Raw genomic sequence first — 26,187 nt, forward strand, 5'->3', positions numbered from 1 at the left:
ATAGGGGACGGTGGGGGATGACAATAGATGTTTTTGGGAAGACAAAGCATGATCACTGGTCTGGTGTTTGCCATGCCTGAGCTCATCCTCAAAGCCCCAGTGCGATGCATACAAAAATCTCCACTTCTGAGTTGGGCAAGTGACGCACGGACCCTCCCTCCGCGGAAGGGTCACACATTTCAAGGGCAGAGTTGGGAGCTCTACTCACCCTCCAACCCCAGTGTGGTTTAAGCCTAGAAGCTGAAAAGACCCCCTCCCCAGGGCTCACTCATCCCCGCCACAGCCCCTTCGTGGGAGCCCAGGCTAGGGCAGCAGGTGGGAGCCACAAGTGCAGGGAGTCGAGAAAAACGTCTTCTTATGTCCATTCTGCAAAAAAAGCGCAAAAGCCAAAACAGAGTAAACAATGATGTCGTTTATTTAAAATGTTTACTCCAAGAAATATATATATAAAAAAAATAAGACAATTACAGCACTAAACCAGGCACCTTCGACCAAATCACAACCTCTTCTTGGATTCCCCTTCACTCTAAGCCTCTTCTTCCAAATTCTCCTTCCTGAGCTGGAAGACATGGCAGATGCCCCAAGAGTCAACGCAAAGCGCACACTCAGCTCGGGTCACTCTGTCCCTTTCTCTTGGAGTGTAGGACCGCCACCCCCAAGTCCTGTTGTAAAGGATTTTCCCCATTAGAAAGTTCATTTTATCTCTAAGCCAAAAGGAGTGATTGTGGGAGGCAAGAGGGCAGTCTTCACTGAGAAGGTACATCCCTTTCCTGCTCCAGTCCCTGGCAAGGGGGGCTAGAAGAGGCTGGCGGTGGGTGTCAGATTCGTCCCTTGGAAGAGCGGAGCCCTGCTTAGCCACCTGCAAAGGCCAGGACCCGGGCTCCTGCTCCCTCCATCCTGTCTGAAAGCTGTACAAGGAGCACGTGTGCCTAACCCCATTCCAGGAAAGAGACTTGTGCAGGGAAACCGATGGGCTCCACATAATGGAAGCTTGAGTGAGAAATGGTGGTTTGGGGGTGATTTGGACAAATTAGGTTAGTATAGCAGAAGCTCTGAAGTGGCAGAGGCTTCTCTGCTGGACTACTGACTGAACACAGGGCAGCAAAGATGAGCATGAAGTCAGACTGAACCTTACAAGGATGCAGGCCGGTCTCCTCACACAAGGCCTTGGGACTGGCCAGGACAGACTGTTACATGCCCTGCAAAGGCAGAAGCCACTGTGAGGAGGAACGGGGGGGGATAAGTAGGGGAAAAAAGCAACAACTAGATCATTTTTGGCATTTTAACATCAAGACAATGACAAGTGGTAACAATAGCAAAGCAAAAAATAAAAAGACCAATATTTAACTTTCCCATCCACCCAAGGCTCACACTGACGTTCTACCCCATCTCCCCCATAAGCACCACTGAACTAAAAAATCTATTTTAAAGCACCCAAACCAGTCCAGACCCTCTCGAAACCAAGAGCCCCAGCCAGAGCTGTCGCCTCTCTTGGGTCCCAGTGAGAGGAGGGGTCCGGGAAAGGCACCTCATAACTCGTGCAGAGCAGCGCGCAACGCTGGGGCCGAGCTCGGGCAGGGGGCACTTGGCGGGGAGTCGGGTGGCAGTCGTAGCATCTGCGCTGACACGTGGGGAAGGGGGACTTCTTCATAATCCCAACTATTTGGTACCACGGCCAGGCAAACGTGACCAGAGAGCTGGGTTAGCAGAACTGAAACCCGAGCCGCAGAAACAGACTAGGCTGTTCCAGCAGGATCCAGCCGGTCGGGTGGCGGGGGAAGATAAGGACAGAAGCACAAAAGCGATGAAGGCTGGTACATAAGGACTGGTCCTTCTGTGCAAGGACACCAGAATGCACTTTTTACTGCTGGCTGATCAATCTCTAATGGCGAGTGCTGGCTGGTGAGCTGACCCCAGCTCCTCAGGAGCCTTAAAGCCAGTTCTTGAACCAGATACATTGTCCCCACGACTGGCCACCCTCCAAGCCCCCACTGGTTCCACGATCACCTGATTTTCACTTGGACTTCTTTTACAGCTAAAATAGATATAAATGGCTAAACACAGACCCCAGCGCCCCCACCAGGGGGGAAACGGCAGATTCTATTAATGTCACAGCCAAAAGGCAGTAGGACTTACAAGCAGCCAAGGGGAGAACAGAACAAAGGCCGGCCTCGGCTGGTCTACAGGGAAAAGCGGGAAGGAATGACCCAGATGCTCCCACAGCACGCGGGCATGATTTTGGATGGAGATCAACTACCAGGGACCCTCTTGACCTATAGCTGCTGCTGGTTCCCACAGGGGACATTGTTTTTCTGAGTAAATAGTGACTCCTCTCCCAGGTAGCACTCACTCGGCTCACAATGCTAATTACAGCTGGAAGGGGGCGTTTCGAGAAGTATCTTGGGGGGGGTGGGTAGAAGAAAAAAACTTAAAAAAACCTAGATTGCTCAAAGTTTCTGCCTCTTTTATAGGAATGGTTAAGTCAACTATGAGCAAATATTTTAATTAAACATCGAGAGAGAAAAACACTTTGGAAAGCATACAGAAAAGGTAGTTGACGTTGAATCACTTATAAAACGGAACCTCAGGGAGTCTAACAAAAATGCACCTTCGGTCAACTTTGCTTAAATTTCTCGTTTTGACTTCCCGTCCCAGTGCACATGGAAATGACAGCTGCCGCGAGGTGTGGAGTTGGAGACTCCGGGGACCATCAGAGGGACCATCAGAGGGTGCGGGGGTTATACTCTGGCAGTTTCTTGATCTTCTCTTTCTCGGTCTCACTTTCATCTCTCGCTATCACCAAGGAGTGCGAGTAGCCCATGGCAACCTGGGGGAACAAATCAGCGTTGGGTGTGCAAGGGTGCACAGGCGCGTGTGTCACTGAGCGTGAGGCAGACAAGCCCAAAGCACACAACAGGACACCAATCAGCTGAGCTGGCAAACTGGGTCAATAGGGAGAAAAATGGAGGACTCCTGGAAAGCACACAAAAACCCTTCACTAGAGACCACTAGTCTCAGTGTGTCCCGTCACCAACACCCTGCCAACCAGAGCCTTCCAGGCTGTAGATGGAAGAAGGCCCCCTGAGCAGGGCGGCGTCCACACCAACTGTCAGCAGGGACTGGCGGGGACACGTGGGTCCTGCTCCCCACTCCCTCCGCCACTCTGGACCACGATCCCCTCTTGTATGAGGACACATGCGCCATCTGCGCCTCGGCGCACAAGGGCTGGCAACCTAGTGGATGTAACAGCAGAGGAGGGCCTGGACACCACTGCCCCTTCCCCCACAGGGTGTGGAGAGTTGAGGGCAGGTATAAGGCGGATGTGAGAGGCACTCGCTCTGGAGCAAGTCTGCTGTGAGGCTGGACTGAGGCCAGTGTCACTCAGGGTGAGAACAGCCCCGGAGGCTGGCCAGCATGGCCGTTCCCCATCAGAAAGCTCCAGCACAGGCGGCACGCTAAGACCAGAAACAGGCCAAGTGAGGTGTGAATCGGCACACTTTCTGCTACCCGCGCCTTCTGCTGCTACTGGCACTGGTCCTCGCTCACCTGCTCTGTGAAAATGCCGTCCAGCGTCTTCACCTCCTGGGCTGCAGTGGAAGATTTGGGCTTGTGGTCCCCATAGCCCTGGAGAAGCAAGCAGAGGGGACGCTCCTAGAACTGGGCTCACCGTGGCACAGTCCACAACAGGAAACAAAGGCAACCCGCTTACCAGAGCCACAGCCGAGGCTGCCGGCCCCTCCATGACTGAGCCCCACTGCTCAGACACGAGGGCCAGGCGGAATCAGCAATATTTACCCACGGAACTGCCGCCCACAAGTGACCAGTTTGTAACTTGAGAAAGACCAAGATGCTCAATTATAACGTGTGGGGATTTATGTGATAACAGGTACCTTCTGGGGACTGGCACTGGTAAGATGACACCATCATGAGCCCAGAAGAAATGCCAACTGCAGCCTTTCAGGGCTACAAGGTCACAAAGGACACTGGTTATCTAGCTGCCTACCTTGCGGTCTGGAGAACGAATAACCACCATCATTATTAATGACACTAGAGTAACCCTACCAGAGACAAAAGGGACTGGTCCAGCACTGCTTAGGGGGCAGTCACGTGCAAAGGCGTGGGGATGGGTGATTTCAAGGCCGGCCAACCCCTCAGTTCAAACGGAGGGGCCTACAGGATGGGCAAGGAAGCAACTCCCTCCCCGGCTCCATCTGCCACCAGGTCCCACACCTCACACCTTCCCCTACAGTGAGCTGTTCCTCCAAGGGCCAGGCCATCTTCCTATCCCCGAGAGGCTGCCCCAAAAGTCCCCCTCATTCCCCTCTCAGTGTTAATATTGATATTCAGTCTATTTCTGATAGGCCCTACAAAACATCCATCCTTCTCTAGGAACAGTCCATTGAAACTGGACCAAGTTCTCAGGTCTTTCAAGGTTCCACATGGGGCCTGCCTCTGAAGGGGCCACCCTCAGGTTGCTGCATGTGGAGCCCCCCTGGAAGCTGCTAGACTGAAGGCGGGTGCAGAGCACCCAGGAAAAGGCACGTTCAGCCCAGCAGTCCTGGAGACGGCTCAAGGGATGGAGCCCTTCCTTCCCTCCCCTCCAGCACCCCAACAGCTCCTGCCCACGACAGAGGCAAGAGGGGAGGGAGACGGACTGCATTCCCAGTGGGAACCCCAAGAGCCAAGCTGAGGATCAAATCACAACCAGAACAGGCAGACCGTCAGGACGGGCGCCACGGCCCAGCTGCTCTTCGTGAGAAAATAAAAAGCTAAGGACTCACCCAGCACCAGAACCTGAGAATCAGAGGCGTATGTGTGAAAAATCGAGAGCCATCAGTTCTAATCCCTCAATAACTGACATAAAAAGCTGGGAACACAGATTTAACTTTATTTAGGAAAATAAGGGAAGAATATCCCCAAATGACCTGAGGCTCGCCTGATGGCACACTGCTCTGTGGAGCAGCGAAGGCGGCTTCCTGAGCTAAAAAGGTTGAGGACCCAGGGGAAAAACAGATTCCATGCTCGCTCACCACCACCACTTGCCGCAGGGCTGAAATCGACACCCTGTTCCTGCTGATTTAAACCCTCCTGGAGGGAAGAGCAACCATCCCCTATCCTATCACCCTTGTTCCACAACCACAGTTTACAAAACGCAAGGGGAATTGGGATCTGGAACTTCCCGATTTCCGTATTACACTGTGGACAGAAAGGTCTCTCACAAATAGGGCTGACGCTTGAACAACGCAGGGGCTAGGGGGGACACCGATCCACCCCGCAGCTGAAAATCTGTGTAGAACTAGTCAGCCCTCTGCATACCCAGATTCCCAATTGTGGGGTTAACCCCTGAATACAGGTTTGAACTGTGTGGGTCAGCTGATCTGCAGTCAGTTGTCAACCTGTGTTGACAACTGTGTGTTAAGTGGACCCACACAGTTCAAGCCTGCATAGTTCAAGGGGCAACTGTATTTGATGGGCGCAGAATCATCTTTGAAAGCGGATGTACCCAACATTTAGGGACTATTACAGACCTTAATGCCATAAGGGGGGAAAAAGGCATTTTCTACATTCTATGTATTTTTAGGAATCAGTTTCAGCAGCACAGACTGGGTTCCGCCTCTTGCCACAGGCACTGGCTTACCAGTTCCCCAAAGGTCGGTGACGGGCCCCAGCTGATCGTGCTCTCGTCCGCAGCCACGATGATGCTGCTTTTCCTGAAAACAGGCAGAGGCGGTCACCACCATGTCCAGCAGCCTGAGCCCAGACACCACGGGTGCTTCCTGTGGGCTACCTGCTCAAGGACGTGGTGTACGACTTACTAGCTTTACAATCTGCAAGTTCCATTAAAACTCCACGATGCCCTCTCTTCCTAGTAACACAGTACAGGGCCAACAGGCCCGAGCTGAAGAGCTTCAGACAGTAGCACCAGGAGCCACAGGGACCTGACCTTCCTGCCTCACCACTGCTTGGGGTTCTAGGGCTCTTGGGCGGAGGGTCACTTTTGGGTGAAAAAACACACTGGGAAAAGGAGACTGAATCTAAATGAAATCCGAATTTATTCTAAAGAGGGTGGAACTTGACAATGACCTGGGCAGGGCTAAAGACTTCCGCAGATTAAAACTACTACCCCCTCCCCAAAACCTGGCCATTGGTTTAGCATAATTAAATTCCTCACCCAGAGGAGGTAGACAGCTCAACAGGTCTCAAAATAAACTGAAAAATCACTGACTTAAAAGAATTTTTCTGGGGGGAGGGCAGTTATCACTGTGTGAGGGGTATAAATGATAAATGTCTATTACATTGTTTTGTGCACCTGACACTAATAAAACAAAAAAAAACAAGAATTTTTCTTCCCAGTGTGTCAGAGTAACTAAAATCCCACTGTATTTCCAACTAACCATAATTTTGAACCTGTAATATGAGCATTAAGCACAACAAACCTTTGAAGAACAAAAACCTTGAAAATGACTTTCTTTCTCTGAAGGCAAGAGACTGGAGTGACTCATCTATTCTAGGACTTGCCAATCCCCTTGACAAACAATCTCTACCCCCCTGGACTCTGGGACTCAGTGCGTCCGATGCCCTGATAGGGACAGCAGAACCCTCAAGCAAAACGGTACCTCCCCAGGTGTGTCCCACACCCCAGGAAGGGGACAGCCCTCCGGGCTCCCTGGGACACACTGCCACATACCCACAAGCCAGGCTCCGGATTCTCCAGCCACAGAGGTCCTGCACGGCCTTCGGGTACATGGTAGATTCACGGGATGTGTTGGTGGCCCCCCAGAAAAACAGACCACCTGGAGAAAGACAAACAAGATCCCTCTGTGAGCTGCTATATCAAGAGCTGAATTTTCATTCTCAGTAGTATCAACGAAAAGGCAAGAGGACCAGGACCACCAAGCAAGACACTCAGCTCCGTGACAACCAAAGAATGTTCTGTTAAAAGAACACTGGGAAGAAGCCAATGAAATCAAGGACGATGGTTACGTGGCACCTGTCAGAACACTCCTCTGCCAGGAAGGGAAAACCACAAATGGCTCTGGACACCTTCCTCTGAAAACCCAGACAGGGAAGTCACTAACCCACTTCACTGACGGCGAAGGAGCAGGTGTAGCCAGCGTAGATCTGGGACGCCCCGCGCCCGGGGAAGTCAAACAGCTTCACCAGGCGGGGGACCATTTCGTCCTTCTGCTCAGCGTGGCCCAGCCGGCCGTAGCCACCGAAGCCCCAGGAGAAGACGCGCTTCTGGGAGTCCAGGACCAGCTGCGGGAGAAAACACAGGGTGGGGACAGGCCTGGCAACAGGAGGGGACCTGGTGCAGTGGCTCAAGGCAAAGGGGTTAATGGCAAACACTGTAGACAATCTGTCCCTGCCTCCAACAGGGCGAGGTGACAGGAGCAGGTACAGCAACAACGCATGCCGTTTTCTCTGCCCGAGACACTACTTTCTGTTCCTAATTATTATTTTAAGTCCCAAGTCTTTCCCTCCCCTCATCAGAAGTTATGTCTGCAGAGCAGGCTGATGCATCCGCCTGCCTTGTTTTCCTTTAGACTCCCCACCCACGAACACACAGGTGACCGTCCTGTGGTCCCTGTTGCAGTGAACATATCGACATTTCAACAATTTAAAACCTATCTCCTTTTCTTCACAGTATCTTTGATGTTTCATGTTTGAATCATGTGAAAGTACAACTATTAAAACAACTGGAAGGAAGAGGCCTAACCCTAAGCAAGACCTGACTTCACCTCCCCCGGCTAGACTGTACAAAAGCAAATCAGTTTTTCGACTGGAAGCGACTGAAATCTCCCTGTCTGAGTCATTGCACACCAGACGAGGGAGGAGCCGTGCCCGAGGTCAGCCATTCGGCTGCCACCAGGAAACCAGCCTGGTCTGACTCTCAGGACCACGCTCTTCAACAGAGAAGAGAACCACGTTTGACTCAGGCATTCTCAGCAAAAGAACAGTGAAGAGGCAACTGAGAGATACTTACATACCAAGTTTACTGCCATTTACCTAAAGTGAGCTTTAAGAAAACCACCTTAAGGATTAAAAACCTATTCACTGTTTCTAGTATGGGCTACTGTCTATCCCCCTACAAGATGCCCATGATGTTGTCAACAAAAGCCAAAAGCCGGAAAAGGCTTACTGAATGATCCCAACCCAAAATGTCCATGGGTTTAGCTGCATCTGTAGATGTCATGAAGGAGAATATTAACATAAGAATATCTGCAGTGTGGCCAAATGAATGGTGCGAAGGCCTGGGAGGAAGGGGGAGGGCAGGACGTCAAGGACACCTGGGATGGTTTCTGGGCCAAAGCCAAGTGCCGGGACACTGGACCATTCACACCCTCTCCACGGAGGGGACTCTGAGGAAGCGAGAACAAGAGAAACACTCAAGCCTTACTGTGTGGTTAGCGCCACAAGCCACATCTCGCACAACCACGTTTGGAACTGGCAAAATCTGCCCGTCTTTCGTCTTCTCGATGAAGATAGCCACTCGCCGAGGCACCAGCTCGCAGTCGTACTCTATCCGCTGCGCCCGGGCGATGAACTTCCCGTCCGAGTTGTGTCCTGCAGTGACCAGAGCCAGTGGTCAGCAGCTGCAGCGACAGGCTGAGCGCCTGCCCCAACCTGGCTAGAGGGACCTCAGCAGGACACCTTTGTCAACCAAGGCAGCCTTCTCCAATCTGAGGCACAATCCAATTAGTGGGTCATGATCTATTTTGTGGGCTGAAACCAGTATTTTTACACCTCGGGACAACTGTTTATAATAAGGACATTATTTTGTGAGAATTCTTTGTATTTCCCAGTTCAGACTGGGTTACAATGTAGAATGTACTTTTTACTGTGGGCTGCAGACAAGAAAAGCTGGAAACTACTGGTCAAAAGAAATGGTCTGTGCCCCACTTGGGGGCCTCAAGGAACCCCTAGAGGGGCCAAGAATGGACGGAAAAGTTCAACACACAACCCCAGACTTGCGTTTTTATGCATTACCAGTAATCTAAATGGATTATTATGGTTGGTAAACTAAGAGGTCAGTGGCATATTCTCCCTTCGCCTTGCCTGACCCAGTAAATGCACTGTGAGAGCGGGTACGGGCGTGTGTGCTGGTGATACCCTTGTCTGAGGCCACACTGATGTTCCAATTCTGAAAGGGGTCTCCTTAGGTTTGGACAATGAGATTGAAATGAGGCTTGCAAGTAAGCTGGCAAGTGAAGAAAAACTGATTTTATAGGTATAAACCAAGCCAACTTCTCAGTACCTTTCAATGAGTATAAACGAAGCAGATGAGATTCTGCAGAAAGTGCTTAATAATGGTGACTGGTGCTCAGTAACTGCTCCATAACTGTTAGCCATCATTATCACCAAGACCATTTGATTTTCCCTGAAGGAAAATCAACTTGCTACGAAGCTGCTTGTTTGCAGATCTGGAGCCACAAAAGTAGCAGGGGAGCCACACACGTTTCCGGCAGGAGACCAGAAACGCACTTCCCGTGTTTTGTACTTTCCATGTTTTGCACAGGGGTTGGGGACAGCATGAGGGCCTGTGACTATGGAAACGGTTTCTCCAACAGTCTCTGGCAACTCCCTGGCAACCAGCACTGAATGTGCGTAAGGAGCTGTTCTTCCTTATTCACTTCTGACATGAGGTATATTTAGTTTCACAAAGTCACTGTTCCCTAAAGTCTAACTAAGGCCGGCGAGATGCAACTCGTTCTATTTATACAGTATTCCATCTGCCTGCTTTTAATGACGTGGAGCCCCAGCAACCCAGATCCGGGGGCTGACACGGATCCGGAGTGGCATGCAGCAAGGAGCCAGCAGAGGGCGCCCACGCCTCACCTCCTACTCAGAAGGGACTGGGGGGGTGGGAAGACGCCAGGAAGGGAAAAAACACTGGTGTCAGATGGGAAAAGAAAATGGAGACCTTGTAAAAATCATGATCGAGAGACATTTTCTATTTGCTGAGAATTGCTTTTTGAGTTTTTCTTTTCTACGACTCAATGAGATGTAAGTAAATTCTGTTTAGGGATGAAAACTGGAAGGGATCCAAGTCACTTTTACATGTGTTTTTTTTTTTTTAAAAAAAAAAAAAAAAACACATGGAGTTCCTCAGGTATGTACTGGAAATAACTACCAGGTCAGGGTTTCCAGAACAACCTTCATCTTGTGTAACTTCAATAAAGGCAAATCTTTAAATATGAAATGGCATGAAGGTGATTTGATTTTTTTTTCCACTTTGAATCCCTTTACATATAAACGAACTCCCAAATCAGAAGAAAAAGAATCTTTTGTCAGACTGGAGCCCTTTACGGCAAGTCACTGTCATACTCCATGACCCTGTGAGTCATGACACGCTGGTCCACCAAAAAAGTGAGATCCATTTAATGGACCAACGCTATTATCTGAGATCGATTACCCACATTTCTAACACGTGCACAGCCCCACACTGAATTCTGGTTCTAAATATACAGTTAGATTACAGAGCTTTTAAAAAATATACTTCCATACCCAGCTGGCCATATTCAGGGCACCCAAAGGAATAGAGGTTTCCTTTGCAGTCCATTATCATACTGAATTCAGCCCCACAGGCCATTTTGGTAATTGGCTGGCCGTTGTACATTATCTGAAAAGAAAATACAGACTTTCAGACATATTTTTCAAAGATTAAAAACTCTCTACCTCTCTGTAGGTTGGTGTTGAAACAACTACTAGGGTACAAAACAAATTTCATGGACTCAACAATTCTCAAGGCAAAAGCTTAGAATATATGTAAACAAACACCCCGGTGACCCCCACCTTCCCAGGAGTCAGGTTCAAAGGTAAATTGTGTCCCAGGTCTTTATAACTCAAAATGCCCAACACCGTGTGCCTCGCACGTCCTGGTGCCCAATGAATGCTGAATTCAACAGACCAGTGTGGGCATGAGGGTTAAAGAAAACAGAAACTGATACTTAACTCTCAAATCTCACTTTAGTCACTAGTTCAGCCCCAACTTTTAAAAGAAAAGCTTTTACAAGTGTTATTGCCACCCAGTAAAATGAACTGCTGTACTTTCTCCTTTACCTCTGTAGAGATACTTGACCAATGGTGTTAACTGAAAGTACAAACAAGAAATAAAATGGTTCAAAATGAGGAAGTTAGAAGACAGCAAAAGCCCTGAGTAACTCAACATGGGATCTGGAAACAAATCTAAGTACCGTATTTGGCTGTGTATATAATGCACATTATTTTGTCTAAATCTGTGAGGGAAAAATAAGGATGTGCGTTATACATGGATAGTACTAATTCTGTATCTATATAAATGTTTCTAATTCTTTTATTTATACGTATTTATGAGTTAAAAGTGTAACTCTAGAAATCAATAACGATATCCATATACAAAATAATACTCTGGAATAGGACAATCGGTTTTGTTGAACTTACGACGAACTTGCAACCACGAAGAGTTCTTGGCCTTCTCTGATGCGTAAATAACGTAAATTTGTTACCGGCACAAAAAATTTCTTGTACCTTGTATCTGTTCTTGTGTTTTGTAATTATTTGTTACATGAAATTTCTTGTACCATGATATGTTAAAAACTGCTAAAATTCTTTTATAATACAAAAAACAAGCACCTAAAATGTAAACAACTAAAAATTTGAATTAAAAAATTAAAACGAAAGATTCCCCCCCCCCGAAGTTTGGGCCAAAAATGTGGGTATGCATTATACACAGCAAAATATGGTACTTAGAAAACTTGCTATTTATTGCATAGTACGCCATTGGGAAAGCCCCAGAAAAGTGAAGGGTACAAAGCGACAGCACTGTGGAAAGTGAGCGATGGAACTGGAGGTGGGATGGAGAGTCCGGCCCTGTCCACCGGTCCTTGCTTCTCTGAAGCCTTACTTTCTGCTGTAGAGCAAATGGCTGACAAGATGGGAACACTTCAAAAATCCTTCAACCGCAGATCTACTTGGCCACTGTCTCTCTTTTAAGACCAAGAAATCTGAGTCCGTCCATCACTGAAGCATTTTATCATTCTGCTGCCTTGTATTAGTAGTTCATTTTTTGGGGTATAAATCTCACCCCTTAAACTTAATCGTAATTTCTTAGGCCTGAGAGACCACCTAACTCCTATCTGTGTTCCGAACACCTGGCAGGCAACTTCATACAGGGTCAAATCTCACAGTACTGGCAGATAAAGACAAATCACATACATATAGCATTTCTCACTTTCTTTGGGATAGAACGGGCTTAAAGCAAGGTCTCTGTAACATTAATTCAGAAAGAAAAACTGTTTTCAGGGTATTTTTCAACTGTGAACATTTACTAAACCTGTTTTGAAGCCTATAACTTGTGAATTCCACTCAAAGCATCTAGACCCTATTTTTTACAAGGGATCAAGAGAAACAGACAATCTCAAGCCAGAAAAATCAAACACAGAAGAGAAACAGAAGGCCGTCAAGGCCGAGGAGGGGGCGTGGTACCTGTGCCGGGCTCGGGACCGCGTCTGTCTGGTTGCCGAGGCCCAGCTGCCCCATCTTGTTCTCTCCAAATGCAAACACAGAGCCCGTTTCTGGAAGGAAAGAACGATACCACAAAAGGAAAAATAACGCTGAGGGTTCTGAACCAGATTTGGAATCAAAGGCTCCAAAATAATATAAACAGCTCCTTTGCCAGGAAGAATGCAAGTGAGATGGTATTCCAAAAGGTGGTGGGGTGGATGGCTCAGAGGAAAACCACTTCACAGCAGAAACGCCCAACGCATGGTTCTGGCCTCCACCCCCTTGTGGCCTCCCCCACCTGAGGGTGAGGCTCTCATCTCACAGCTTTCCAGAAGCACCCACCCTTGCTCTCTGGGGCATCTTTCTGATTGTGACCAGGAGTCACAGGGGCAACTCTACCCCACTACCCGAAGTGAACCAACTAGCCTCTTGCCACATTAAGAAGAAATCTGCCATTCCTTACCTGTCAGGGCCAAGGTGTGGTTCCGCCCACAAGCCGCTGATACAATCACTTCATGGCTGAGACCCTCAATGAGTCTGGGGGCTTCAACTCTCTTGGTGTCGCCATGTCCCAGCTGCCCCTTCTCATTTCGACCTGCAGATCAAGAGCCAGATGAAGTGGGAAAGGGAGACAGCGGCGAGAGCAGCTTCACAGGGCAAGCAGGAACCCTCTCAAACAGAGACAAATCTGGGTCTCCTAGAAGGTGCCCTCCCAACGCGACAGCAGAGAACGAGGTGAAAGCTCCAGCTTCTCAGGGCCAGCCTTCCGAGGCCTGCCTGATAGGATCAGGTGACCAGGGTTAAGATACATAGGGCCATCCCCACCGGTGGCCACCTATGTCAATTTCTCCAACCCTCTTCTCTGGGGCAGCAGCTGGGACCCCCTGTGAGTACTTGCCACAGCTCTGTATGACCAAGGGGAATGGGAGAAACACTCTGTTTGGCCCAGACATCACACATGAGCAGAAGAGCTCATGAAAACCCAGTTTTCACTTCTCATGGTAGCTGCCAGACAATTCCCTCATTCTCTGCACCACGAGACGTATTTTAAGACAGCAACCAGTTCGTCACCTACCTCACAAGAACTTAATTATTAATCACCTTAGTGCTCTGGGCACCTACTGTGGACCATTTGGTTTCTGCCTGTCATTTTTCTTCCTTTTATCTGCCCTATAAAGGAAGCTCACCAAACAGTGCCAACCCCACCTCCTACAGACGACCTTTCCCAGGACCCTTGGCCACGTGAACCCCCATGATGGACAAAGGTCAAACACGCTCTGAACTCAAACTCTGCCTCTGGAGCTGCGCTGGCTGTGAGGTCAGGTGGCAGGGAGGCGCAAGGAGGCGACCCTGGCTGCCAAGTCCCCTGCATAATGCACAGGCACTTTGGCCAAGCCCTTCAGCTCCAAAGCAGACATGGCGCTGGGTGGGCTGGAAGGAGCCTGATGCCCCTAACCCTCCCTTAGGTTTCAACACTGGCTCCAACAGTTCCAAAACAAAACAACTCAGTGGGCCACTCGCAGCTCCCTCTGGCTAGGAGAAAAACCTACTTGCGATGGAACCTTTTGGGAGATTTGGGGAGGTTTTACAGGGCAAAAGGGAGGGCAATGGAGGAAGAGGGGCCACAGCCTTCCCCAACAATGAACTTCTGATCTTTAGGTCATGGAACCATGAAGAGCAGGGCCACAAAGATGAGCACCATCGTCCTGGAGAGGGCTTAGGGAATGAATGGCCTCTGATTACCGGAGGAAAACCATGCCTGGACATGTACTTTGACTTCAGGCCTCTGGAGAGGCAGACACCAGCCACCCAAACTTCACTATGAAAGGCACTTTAAACCCAGAACGAGTGCTGGGTGTGGTTTTTCGGCACCTAAGTGGCTGGCAGGTGCACATCTTCGTTGAGTGCTGCAGCACTAATGCTTCCGGACACTGGACAAGGCCCCTCACCTTTTAGTGACTAACAGTGGACCCGTGACATCCCCACTGGCACGTGACCCCTGCAGCACTGTCTGCTCATGGGGACACGGCTTTGTCCCGGAGCCTTCAGAATCATCCCCTGCCCACAGGGTCAGCACAGGCGACATTTTTAGAAGCACCACGTAAGTGAAATTCAGTAAAGAGATCAGAAATAAGATATTTAAAGTTCGACACTCTGACAGACTGCTGCGTTCAGTGCTGGAACAGTAAGCGAGAGGGGTGCTGTGGGGGAGGGACACACCTCTATGCCAACTGGGAGAAAATGAAAATCAAGGCAATGTCAGCATGTCATCTAGAGACTACACGGTATAAATTTGGGCCAGACACACTTGTTAGCTTTTTTCCAACTGAATTACAAAATTAGCAGAGTGCAGGGAAGACAACAGATGTTAATGTATTTGGACTTTGGTACAGCAGCTCATGCAATTGCAAAGAAACGGTTCAAATAGACCGAAATAAAAATGCAGTCACGTGGATAAAAGCTAACCAAAGGACCAGAAACAAAGGGCGGGACAAATGCCAACACACCCCGCTGGAGGAAAAGTCCAGGAGTTCCTAGAAGGGAGTGGAGATAAATTGAGCCTCGGTCAGTACCTGGATTACTGACCTGGAGGAGGAAATGGACAGCAGTGCATGGAAGCCTCTGCCGGGGCCACTGAAACGGAAGGGAGCTAACGACAAGGACAGGACCTACCTCCCAGGTACCCAGGCGAGGCAATCCAGCAGCAGGGAAAGTAAACTCAGAAAAAGTAAACTATCTGGGGAAATATAAGAAACGGACGAAACAGGCAATGAGCTACAAGACCTGCAGACCCGTGTGATTCCCAGAAACAGGAACAGGAACAAGACTGCAGAGACACAGGTGCTGATGTCACAATGTGGTCCTTAGAAAAGCCGGAGGCATTTAAAATGGCAAGAAAGAGAAAGGGCTCACATCACACTGCTGCAAAACAAGAACAGGGACGGGTGGGGGGGACTGTCCATTGGGGGGACAGCAGACCTAAAATAGTGTCAGTTCTAAGCACCTCGATATCAGAAAGATCCAGATTCAATCAGGATGTTCAGGAAAAAGTTGCTTAAAGAGAACATTCAAAGAATCAGGGGGCTACCCAGACAAAAAAAAAAACGGCAGAAAAGTGGAGGAATGTGATGTATTTGTAGGGTAGAGATGAGACTACTTGGGAATCAGAAAGAGAGGAAACGTGGGCTGCAAATAAGGGAGCACTGCCTTAGAGGGAAGACACAGAAGGAGAAAGTCAGCCCCGTGGGGGACCGGCTCCATGAATCACCCCAGAACTCAGCCTGAGCTCGGTACTTACCCCAGCTCCACAGCTTCCCTTCCGTGGTGATGAGGAGGCTATGGGCAGCGCACGAGCCCGAAACCACTGTCCGCACCCGGACCCCCGACAGGCACCCATATCTGTGGGGCCCCCACAAATTCTGACCAAGATTGCGGTAGGCAGCTGCAAAGAGAACAATGCAAATCAAACAGCCACAGTGACTCGTGGGTGAAGAGCACCCCAAAAAGTCACTAGCCACAAAGGGTCCACTGTCCTACGGTTCCTCTCCAACAAACTACCTCCAGCTGGTGCGGACCGAGTCAGGGGCCATGGAGACACTCACGTCCCACCTCCTCTGGCCCGACCCACACGGAGCTCAGACCCACATGCAAGTGCTACTGAGCATGTCCACCTGCCAGGGGCGAAGAGGCTGGGTGCTATCCCTCCTGCAGCCCTGTTGGAGCGGGGGGCCAACCGGGAAGCTGGCAGGGAATCCAGCATCTCCCTCACCCTCCCCTTTCCATCCGTCAGCTGTCCTGCAGCCAGAAGGCTTTTGGTGCAGAGCGTCCCATCCTCCAGAGAACCTCCCGCCCTGCAAGTCCATCAGGCCCTTGGCAGGAGGGCCCCAGCTCACACCGCTGCCCCCAGAATCAACCTGCCGCCATGTGGTCTGCTCTTTTCTCAGGGGTCCCGTTGTGTTGGCCAGGTCATGACCCCTTGCCTTTGCCCATGTATTCACTCCCACAGAATGCCCGTCCCTGTCCCCTGCTTGTTCTTCAAAACCTCAGGTGACACACCCACTCCTCTGGGAAGTCCATCCCTCTTAACTCGTCACTCCCCGTCCCCCAGTGCCCCGTGAATCCTGTCACAGCACGTACCCTACTGAACTCATGTGCCTTCCCACTCTGCACTGGCCATCCAGGGCCTCACCATGGTTGACGCACAATAAGCATTCAGTAAAGTTAGCAGGAGCATGGGAAGAGTATAAATAGCTGCCTCCTTCAAAATCCCCACTTCATCCTATGAGTGGATGGGGCGTGGCCAGCTTTTTGTTTAGTATTTTCAATTTGGGGCTTGAGGACAGAGACGTGAGCACATTTCCAGGCCTCTGATAACTATCATGAAATGCTAGCTACTGCCAAGCCAATTGTGTCAGGTTGATCAAGAGATGGCAACTGACTGAAAGGCTGATTTCTGCATCAATTTCCTGGGTCCATGAAAAAGTGTCTGTAAAATTGTTCTGTGTCAATCCCCACCCACCTGCTCCCCACCAGCAGAGGGCGCCAACTGTGTTCTCTCATTTAGTGACCAGGGGTTGGTGGAGCAAAGGAGGACAGTCTGAACTCGGGACTGTAAGTCACAATGTCACACCGTGACAGCCCTGAGCCTCTCCACCTGAAGACACTCGTCTACTACCAGAAGGTGGGCAGAGAAACCAACAACTTCCTGGGGAAAGGGCAAACCAAAAATGACAGCCCTCCCAGGTTATATTAAACTTCTTTAAAAGAAACTTACTATCATGAAGGCAAAACGAATGCTAGCATGATTGATATGTGCCATCTGTGAGGAACATGGACACCACAGAGGTTTAACGGTCCCCCCGTTGACCCAGCCTGGCTAAATAGACACGTCTCACAGGTGGGCAGACGCTGATGTGCCAAAGTATCTTGCCTCTAGCGGCACCATGATGACCAACTCCCAAGATGTCATCAGTCCGGGAAAGGTAGGCTTTCTCATGACCTCCTGAGGAACCCTGGCAAAGTGATCCCAGTCAAATTAAATGGCCGGTCGCAGTCCCTGGCCCCTCGGCCAGGCGGGTGATCATGAATTCCCGTGGCCTGGTCCCAATCAGAGAGGGAGCATGGACCTGTGCTATCGTGTAAACCAATTTTACAAGCTCCATGGCGACGGGCAGCCAAGGCCGCTCCCAGCCCTCGCGGAGGAAGGCACACTCCAAAGATGACCAGAAACTGGGAGAGGCTAGGGTGGGAGGGGAAATCGTCCTTCCCATCACGTTTGGCACCACTGGGAAAACAAATCCTGCCTCCTGTCCCTTAATGTCACGGAGGGCTGAAAGACACTTAAAAATACTTAAAAAAAAATTTTTTTTTAAATTATATAAAAGTTCACAGGGAAAAAAATCAGGGAAGCAAAGGTGGGCATGAATAAGACAAAAGAGTACTCTTAAAATGAGCCCAAGAGGGCAAAAATCCTTCAACTAGAGCGTGGGAGCCATATTTAACTCACAAGGCAGCTTTCCTACCTTCTGAGCCTCACCCTACACCTGCAGGAGGCAACCCAGGCTCTGCGGCTGCTTCCCACTAGAATTTACTTCCCTCTTTGGGCCCAAGTGTAACTGAGTGGGCCACTCGTGAAGAACACCTTTGAGAAAAGATGCCACTCACATACCCAGGGCTGGCAGACTTAGGTCATCGCGCACCAGGAGGCGTTTTCCTGGTGACAGCAGCTGCCAGCAGGACTCAAACCCTAAGTCTGGGCACTTGACACAGCGGAAGGAAATGGGTCGGGCCCACTTCTAACTCAGTTGCACCCCGAGCGAGTGCTGCTGCGACTCCTGTACTTTTCATGGAATAAGATGCTCTCCAGGAGCCGTCTTGAGGCCCCAGGGAGTGTCAAGGCGCAAATATTTGCTCACTGGGCAATGTTGGAAAGTACTTTGGGAATCCTTCCAAATGAAATCAAGAAGCCATAAAATATGGCGCTGTGCCAGCCTCCCTGTTCTGGGATGGGCCAGTACTCTCTGGAGGAAAGATACCAATTTTCTAAAAGCGTTTGGGGACTAAAGTTACTTCTTAGGACTTCTCTGCTCCCCCACTCCAGACTATCACTTGCTCTGTCAAACCAGCTCCTGCAACAATTTGGCAGCTTGTAAAAAAATGTGGATTTCTTCTGAAATGTCTAACAGTTTGACATCTGACATGTGACAAACATCTAGGGCACTTTGACATCCTATAGGACCAGCCTCTTCATTTTAATGAAAATAAGTGACATGGGAAGGAAGATGGGGAAAGGTGTCGATTTTTACTGGAGGCTACTATTTCTCTTTTTCTGTTTAATCTTAACGGACTTAGTTTTTTAAAAGAATTGTGACGTGAGAGAATTGCACAAGACCCGGGTTCAAATCCAGCTCCATTATTAGAGTGGCTGTGTGGCCTTAAGCAAGTTACTTGGCTTCTCTGAACATTTTTGTACATGAAAAGAATACCTACCTGGCGGATGGTCACCAGAATTACATTGGACACCTAGTACATAGGAAGCACTCAATAAAGAGTAACTTCTGGTATTTTCAGAAACTGTTTCTCATACCTTGTTGTTTAGGCACTTCTTTTCGACCAATCAAGTCCCAGTTGGTTGCCCCAAAAATCAAAAGCTGCCCTTTGCACTTAGACCCTTCAAGTTTCTACAGAGAGAGAGAAGGAAAAATAATTAGTTTGCAATGCTGCTTGTAGCTTTCTAAGTCTGTTCAACGACAGCAGAAAACAAAAATAATTCACTATTGACCAGCGGACGAGGCCCGAGGTACTCACCACCTTGTGGGCCCACTTTAGTCTGCTAATCCCAATCCTGCCCCGCTGCTCACTGGGGGCTCATTTTCATCCTTTGATTTCTCTTTAAAGTATCTTTTGCACTTAGAAAAAAACACTTAGAAAACACTTAGAAAAAAATTTTTTTAAAAAGCCAAATGACATTCGTACCCTGTCCTCTGCAAACTGCCCTCTCCAGGTATTTTCAAGAGGCCTGCTTGTCTCCCTGGGAAGGATTAAAAGCGGAGGTCCGATGGTCATGGCTACAGCTCCCCACACGCGTGGCACTCCACACGGCCTTCAAGCCTTATAAACCCCTGTCATCTCTGCACATAATTACGCCAGGACTTTCCCAATGTTCCTCCGCGTGCTGCCCACCGTGCCAGGAGCCTCTCCGTGGAGAAGACATCTCAGCACCGTGCTCAACTTCTCCACTGGACGAAGACACCGGACAGCATGGGTGGGCTGGGCAGATCTGATCCCGGTGGCCTTGGATGGGCTCATCCTCACTGTTGGCCCGTGAGCCGGAAATCAGCGCTGACTGGAACAAGGGACCACCTGGGGCCGGGCTGCGTGGAGGGAGGCTGTGGTTCCCGTCCTCACAACACAGACTGTCATTAGGGCCACACGCTCTCAGGCTATCAGTGAGAATAGAATATATACCACTTTTCAGGCCACTGCCCAATTCTGGGTGGCACTCATTAAATAGCTCAGCACTTTATTTCTGAAATGCCCAAACACACTTTTTAAAACAGATGGTCAAAGATTCACTTCTGAACTATCCACTCAGTCCCACTGCGCAAGGGAAGCAGTGACCTCCCTGTTCTCATCCTGTACGTCCTCCTCCCAGGACAGGAGAAGAGGTTTCCTTCTGTTTACAGGATTGTTCTTGGAAAGCTTAAAGAAAAAAAGGCCAGATCCAGTCATTCTAACCTCTACATGGTGACTGGCCTGGCAGGGATGCTTGGCAACACAGCGTGTCATTTGCAAGATGAACACATCTTCACGATGAATGATTCCATCTCTTAGGGATCTCTGCATGACCCAAACCTGACATCACAGACACCCCATAGTACAGGTCCTGTCATATTCGCCAGCTTGGCCACGTTTACGTGGCTGGAGGAAGCTGGTCTATCTACAGGATACCTCAGTGTGCGGAGGGGAAATGAACAGCCAGGAATGGAGAATGACTTGGTTGCGTTTAAATTATTTAGAGAACGACCTTAATCGAAGGGTAGGCCATCCCTGCAGCACCCAGACTCGGATTACTTGAATGGGAGCCTAGTTTCCCCTGGTTATCTCCCCTTCTTTAACTGGCGGGCCTGGCTAGAACATTCTAAAGGTCTACTGCAGAAGACGAATGAATGGCAGCCGGTGAGTTCTGTCAACATCCCCGTGGAACGAGCAGCCCTGGGTCTCTGCCATGTCACTGACTTGCTCTCCACTATTCCTCACGTCCACATGGAGGGGGCAGCAGACAGGGGAAGGAAATAAGGCACCGTAGGATGAGCTGCCAGGCCACAGAATGGTGGGAAAAGGGCTCTGGAATGACGCCAGCTCAGGCCCAGCAGTCCCCTCCCGGCAGGCAAAGGACTCCAAGGTGCCATGTGCTGCACTGTTAACCCCTCAACACTGAGATGTAGTCACTACAGCAAGTTCACCAGCGCGGGGGCCACTGCAGGACCTGCAGCTCCATAAGAATGCCCGAGTCCTGAGCAGAAGCAGGGGTCTCCTCTGTGACCTGGAGATGCCAGCGTCTACAGTGGTGAAGGGCTTATGGACACTGGCCCACCAAGCCAGCTAAGCATTTACACAAAAATCCGACCTTTCTGACACCAGGTGTTTGTAGAACACCTTGCTAAATTGCGTCTACTGCCTTGACAGTGGCCTGATCCCTATGAAGGGTGTGAAGTGTTTGTTATCTTATCAGGATTTTAATGTCGTGGAGCTTAGTTCCTCACACATCAGATGGAGGTGGTTGACTATTTCAGTGCTGTTATCTATACAAGTGTTTGCTGTAAGCCACTTACCTTTATTTCTCTTTAATTTAATTCTTCCCTCTATCTTCTATGAAATAAAAAAATCAAAATAAGTGGAACTCCTAACAACGCTTAAATCACAGCCCACGCCCTCTTCTTCCAAGTGGGAGAGACGCCGGGTGCCTGGGGGCTCCCATCCAGTGGCCCTCCAGTAATGGCTGTCCGGGCTGAGACCCTCCCAGGTGGAATCCAGCCTTCACTAATGGACCAAGAGATTGCTGGGGGTTTTTTTGTGTGTGTGTGTTTTTTTTTTTTTGGATGAACTTGGGTGTCTGCGATACTGCATGTGTCTAAAGGCCAGAGACACTGGACAAACAGTCTCCCTAACAGGATGAATTTCACTTCACCTTGCCGCCCCCCCATAACCAGCTCCTGTAAGCTACGATGAGATGAACAGCCACAGCAGAAAAAAGCACTGAGCTTCTCCAAGCAACAAAATGGGGTTCCTGGTCCAAAGAGAGTTCTGAATTATTGCCCAAGTGAAGGAGCACGATTATGAGGCCGCAAGTCAACCTTTAACACACATCCGTGTAGAAGACTGGGGCTCTCGGTGGAGGGAACTGTTCAGAGAAATGCCAGCAACAAGAAATTCCGTAATGGGCTTTCAACGCAAACAGACTTCAAGCTTGGTTTGCAGTTGTATTTATTTGGTCCTTTCAGCTGGGACAGATTTGTCTCAGGGTCTATTAAAACCTCAGCAACCCAACACTGGAAAGACTACAAAGACCTGGACAGCCGGTGACACTCACCTATTTTCTAGGATTGTGCCCCGGCTGCTGGCTTTACCTACAGGGTCATGGAGTTCATGGGGAACTCAGGCTGCATCAAGCCCAGACCATCATGACATGCGCATCTGACATAACTAGATATAAACCCAAGGTCCTCGGAGAGAGCATTTTCCAAGACTGAAATCCTAAGTATGTTTTATAAAAATGGTATGAAATAAGATGTATAAACACCTTACTTGAGGCAGCTTTGCCCTCAATCATACATGTATCTGGGTCTTCCTCTTTCACAAGCCCAAGGTCTGCAGCTTTGAGGTAACTAAAGGCAACCTGGTTTCAGACAAACTCCTGGCAGCTGCTCTCACAAACCTTCAAGCAGCACTGAACAGTGGCGAGGCTTACAAAATTCTCATTAACAGACTCTTTCTGAAACAAGCTAGGGACTGCTGCTGGCCTGTGGCAGCAGACAGGATCCCCAGGACTGCTTAACAGGCAACGACCTGGTGTTTCAAGTCCAGGAACCTGGGGCCAGGGACACCGGGCAGGAGGCCGGCTCCCGCAATGTGCTGCCCCATTGCCTTTCCACAGGTCTGAGGCAGCACGGGCCAGGTCTCAACCCTGGACCTGTCAATGGATGCTAATAAAAACTTACAACTTGGGGTGTGCACTTTCTATGAGGCACAAAAGAGCATCACTTGTTCAACCCTCAGTCTCCTGAGCCTAGGATGGTATGCTGGCCAGCGCAAAGGAAACTGCTGTCCCAGGCCCTCTGTTTTTTAAGGTGGTGGGGAGGAGATGTAGATGTGAATATATACACGTGCATGTATGTCTCAGGAATTTGAAAGACCTGTGAGATGTAAAACAACCGTAAACTGCAAAGGACGCCTGTGCCTCCCACTAAGACTGAGAACCATGCCATTCCCATCAGACAAGCAGCTGTGAGCATGCCGGTGGGGAGCCTGGGGTCCCTGTGCACACACTCTCCGTGACTACCTTCTTGGGTGAATCCCAGCACTGGGGAAGAATCTCTCACTTCCTGACAGCAAAACTCATTGCTTTAATAGGTCAATTGTCAACTCACTGGAGAGAGAACACAACAGCGGCAGAGCTCACTTGCCCTTTCTTTTCTGTTCTCTAACACACGGTAACAGGAGAGCAAATGTCTGGAGCCTCACAGAGGATTAGAGTGGTCAGAGGAAAACAGTGCCTGAGCTCCAGTTTCTCAAGACTGTGGCCATTTCCCTGGCACTGGCCTAATCCCTGTCCCTAGATATTTCAGTGACTTGGGCTCCCCCTTCACACTCCGCCACCATCTAACATGTTGAACAGTTTCTCTGGGAGGGCAGTTATCAAGGATTTTCACAGGAACAACTGCAGGGGCGTAAAACACCTGGGCCCACGTGGGCCCTTAAACTCTGTGCCCCAGTTTCTTCATCTATAAAGTGGATGTAGAAATGCATTATTCTTTACCATTTAAACATTGCCAGCACACCTCTGGCACTCTGGTGCTGTCAACCCTTACACATCGTTTTAGGAGAGCAAAGGACCTCTCCAAGATATCAGACTCTAGACCTTAGGTGGAGAGTTCTTCCTACTCTTTTGGGGTTATCTGAGAATCTGGTGAAAGGTTTGACCCTCTCCTAAACCCTCGTCCTACACTAAACTTGTTGGTTTTGAGTACCACAGACCCAGGTTACTAAGATCTCTGGCTCTGCAGGGTTTTGCATGTACATAAGTTGAGATGGTCATGATCTCAATTTAAGATTTGAAGGTCCAACTCTCCAACTCTAATGGGCAAATTCAAACCCGCTGAGACCATGGGAGATGCTTCTTGCCGGGAGATTTGGGAGGACCTACATAGAGCCTTCACCCAGCACCCGCGCCTTCGGACCCCCCAAGCAGTGAACAAAGCCTAAACACCTCTCAGAGCGGGAGGGAGGGGTGTCCCGACTTCCAGGGGGAGGGCTCTCCAGAGCATGCGCCCTCGCACCCCGCCCCGGCGCCGGCCGCCCCCGCCTCCCCGGCGGCGCGAGACAGCGCAGGGCAGTAAGGGGCATGCGCGGCGGCCACCAGGCTCCGCCCCCCCGGAGCGCCGGAGCCGAGGCGGCGGGAACCTCAAAGCCCCGGCACAAACCGCCGCTCCCCGCAGCGCGCTGGGGACCCCCTACCCCGCGGAGTCCGGCCCGACCAGCGGTCGCAGGAGGCCGGGGACGGCCGAGGGCACGGGGCGATGCGCCCCGTGCGCGCATCCCCTGTTCCGGCCCGAAACAACTTGCAAAAGTCTCCCATCCCGGGGCGGGAGGGGGAGGGGAGGCGGAGGCAGGCGGCTCGAGCGGCGCCGGGGGCGGGGCCATGACCCCCTCGCGCGGGCGGGCGAGGACTCCGGCCGCCCCTCCCCCGCCAGGGGACCCGGGGCTCGCGCGCCCCAACGGCCGCGAGGCCGGGCGGCGCAGGGTCGGACATGCTGCCGCCCGCGCCCGCCTCCGACCCGCGCCCTTTTGTTGTGTGGCAGTGGCGGCGATGATTCAGCCCGAGGCCTTCGCTGGCCCCGCCGCCCCCGGCCAGGATGCGCGCAGTGGCGTGCCGCGGCCCTCTCCCCCCGGCCCTGCACTCACGACGCGCTCCTTGGTGTGCTCGGGCTCGGTGATGACCACAGCCGCACCGCCCGCCTTGGTCGCCGCCGGCCGCGCCGCGCGCTTGCCCCCGCCGGGGGCCCCGTCGAGCTCAAGGCCGTCCTCGTCACCGCTGCTGCCGCCGCCGCTACTGCTGCTGCAGCGCTCGGGCCGCTCGCGCTTCCTGCCGGCCAGGCCGCCGCGCTTCCTGGGCCCGGCGCGGGCCGTGCCGTTGCCCGAGCTCGGCTCCTCCCAGGCCGCCGCCGCCGCCTTCTTCCTGGGCATGGTCGCGCTGGAGGAGACACGGGGCAGCGGCGCACAATGGACGGGTTATAAACTGCGCGGGGGGAGGGGAGCGCAGCCGAGCCACCGGCCTCCACTTCCTCCCCTGCCCTCCCCAAAGTGGCGGCCGCGGGGTGGGCGGAGAGGGGGTGAGCCGGGAGGAAATCGCGCCCCTCCCGGGCCCTGGCGCGCCTCCTCCGGGGAATCCCACAAGGGAGCCCAGGTCCCCGACTGCAATCCATTTAGGGAAAGGAAAGAAATGCAGACCCTGGCCCATCCTCAAGTTAGGTTTGCCTACATCGCATCACAATTGCAGCCTCGTTCCCCAAAAAAGTAAAGGGAAAGAAAAAGGAGCCGCTGATCCCCTAGGTTCTAATTAGAGAAGGCTTCGGGACACTTCTAAAATCTTCCTTTGGCTCCTCCAGTAGCGAAAGCCCCCCCTTCCCCGCCGCCCCACCTGCTGCTTTTGTCTCCGGGCCCCCCTCCCCAGCCCGCCCAATTAAATGCAATTCTCCCTGGCCCCCCTGCCCGAGCCCCCAATTCCGCCCCTGCCCAGGGGTTCCGACCTCAGGTTCTAATTAGCCGAATCCCTCTGGGTGGGCTGCCCCCGACGTGGGGGGGCGAATAAAGCCGGCCCCCAGCCCCAAACACCTGCTCGCACAGGCACGAAAAATAAAAACTTTAATGGTGCCCAACTCTCCAGGTTCCTCCCCGAACGTGCGGCCGGCCCGATCCCTCCGATCCCAGCTACAAAGTGCTCCGCTCCGCGGCTACTTTCCCCCGGCGTCCCTGCGCTTTCGTCCTGTCTGCTTTTTTTTTTTTTTTTTATTGATTTTGAACAATGGGATCTCTGTCTGTCTCCGATTAAACCACGTGGATCCGCCTTCCTCCCCCTTTTTATTCATTCAGTTCCCCAACCCCCCCTTCCTTAGGGTTATTTTTTTTTTTACCTTTTCTCCTTTAAAAAAAAAAAAAGGAAAAAAAAAAAAACTTTCCCAGATCCCGCAAACTGATCATTGTCGATTTTGATTTTCAGCCCCTACCTGGTTGAAGTGATGAGAATCCCGAGAGAAAAAGGAAGAGGAGCAACTAAAAGACGAACCGGAGGGCTTTTTTTTTTTTTCCCCGGCCCAGACTAGGGCTCCAGCCCACTCACCAGATACACTTAAAATGTAAATACGGGCTTCCAGAACAAATGCTACAACACAAAACAGAAACACATGTGCTGCCGGGCGGCAA

At 50.9% G+C, this 26,187-nt stretch overlaps 1 protein-coding gene across 5 annotated transcripts; it reads right to left on the bottom strand.

The window, feature by feature from the left end:
- Positions 1-2,614: 2,614 nt before the first annotated feature.
- RCC2 (regulator of chromosome condensation 2) lies at positions 2,615-26,187 on the bottom strand. Of its 5 annotated transcripts, none has more exons than XM_033114358.1 (13): positions 25,992-26,187; positions 24,670-24,958; positions 19,073-19,166; positions 15,785-15,928; positions 12,950-13,081; positions 12,469-12,557; positions 10,510-10,624; positions 8,402-8,568; positions 7,080-7,260; positions 6,689-6,794; positions 5,639-5,711; positions 3,547-3,624; positions 2,615-2,827 (listed from the first exon to the last, which is right to left on the bottom strand). In XM_033114358.1, the coding sequence occupies exons 2-13, from the start codon at positions 24,949-24,951 to the stop codon at positions 2,723-2,725; spliced, it is 1,566 nt and encodes a 521-aa protein (XP_032970249.1). In that variant the 5' UTR covers positions 24,952-24,958; positions 25,992-26,187; the 3' UTR covers positions 2,615-2,722. The 5 variants fall into 5 exon arrangements, with proteins under 5 accessions (XP_032970249.1, XP_032970252.1, XP_032970253.1 ...); XM_033114361.1 differs by having other exon boundaries at positions 26,105-26,125; XM_033114362.1 differs by lacking the exon at positions 25,992-26,187 and adding an exon at positions 25,645-25,665.

Source organism: Rhinolophus ferrumequinum, chromosome 9 (assembly GCF_004115265.2).
Source record: "Rhinolophus ferrumequinum isolate MPI-CBG mRhiFer1 chromosome 9, mRhiFer1_v1.p, whole genome shotgun sequence".
NCBI classification, from domain to species: domain Eukaryota; kingdom Metazoa; phylum Chordata; class Mammalia; order Chiroptera; family Rhinolophidae; genus Rhinolophus; species Rhinolophus ferrumequinum.

What these genes read in the sequence shown, in the direction of transcription:
- RCC2 (XM_033114358.1), bottom strand. Translation starts at nt 24,951, where the DNA reads ATGCCCAGGAAGAAGGCGGCGGCGGCGGCCTGGGAGGAGCCGAGCTCG. An exon ending in AGAAGTGCCTAAACAACAAG is followed by an intron (nt 15,929 to 19,072) that starts GTATGAGAAACA and finishes TTCTCTTTGCAG; the next exon opens with CTGCCTACCGCAATCTTGGT. An exon ending in AGGGAAGCTGTGGAGCTGGG is followed by an intron (nt 13,082 to 15,784) that starts GTAAGTACCGAG and finishes CTTGATCTGCAG; the next exon opens with GTCGAAATGAGAAGGGGCAG.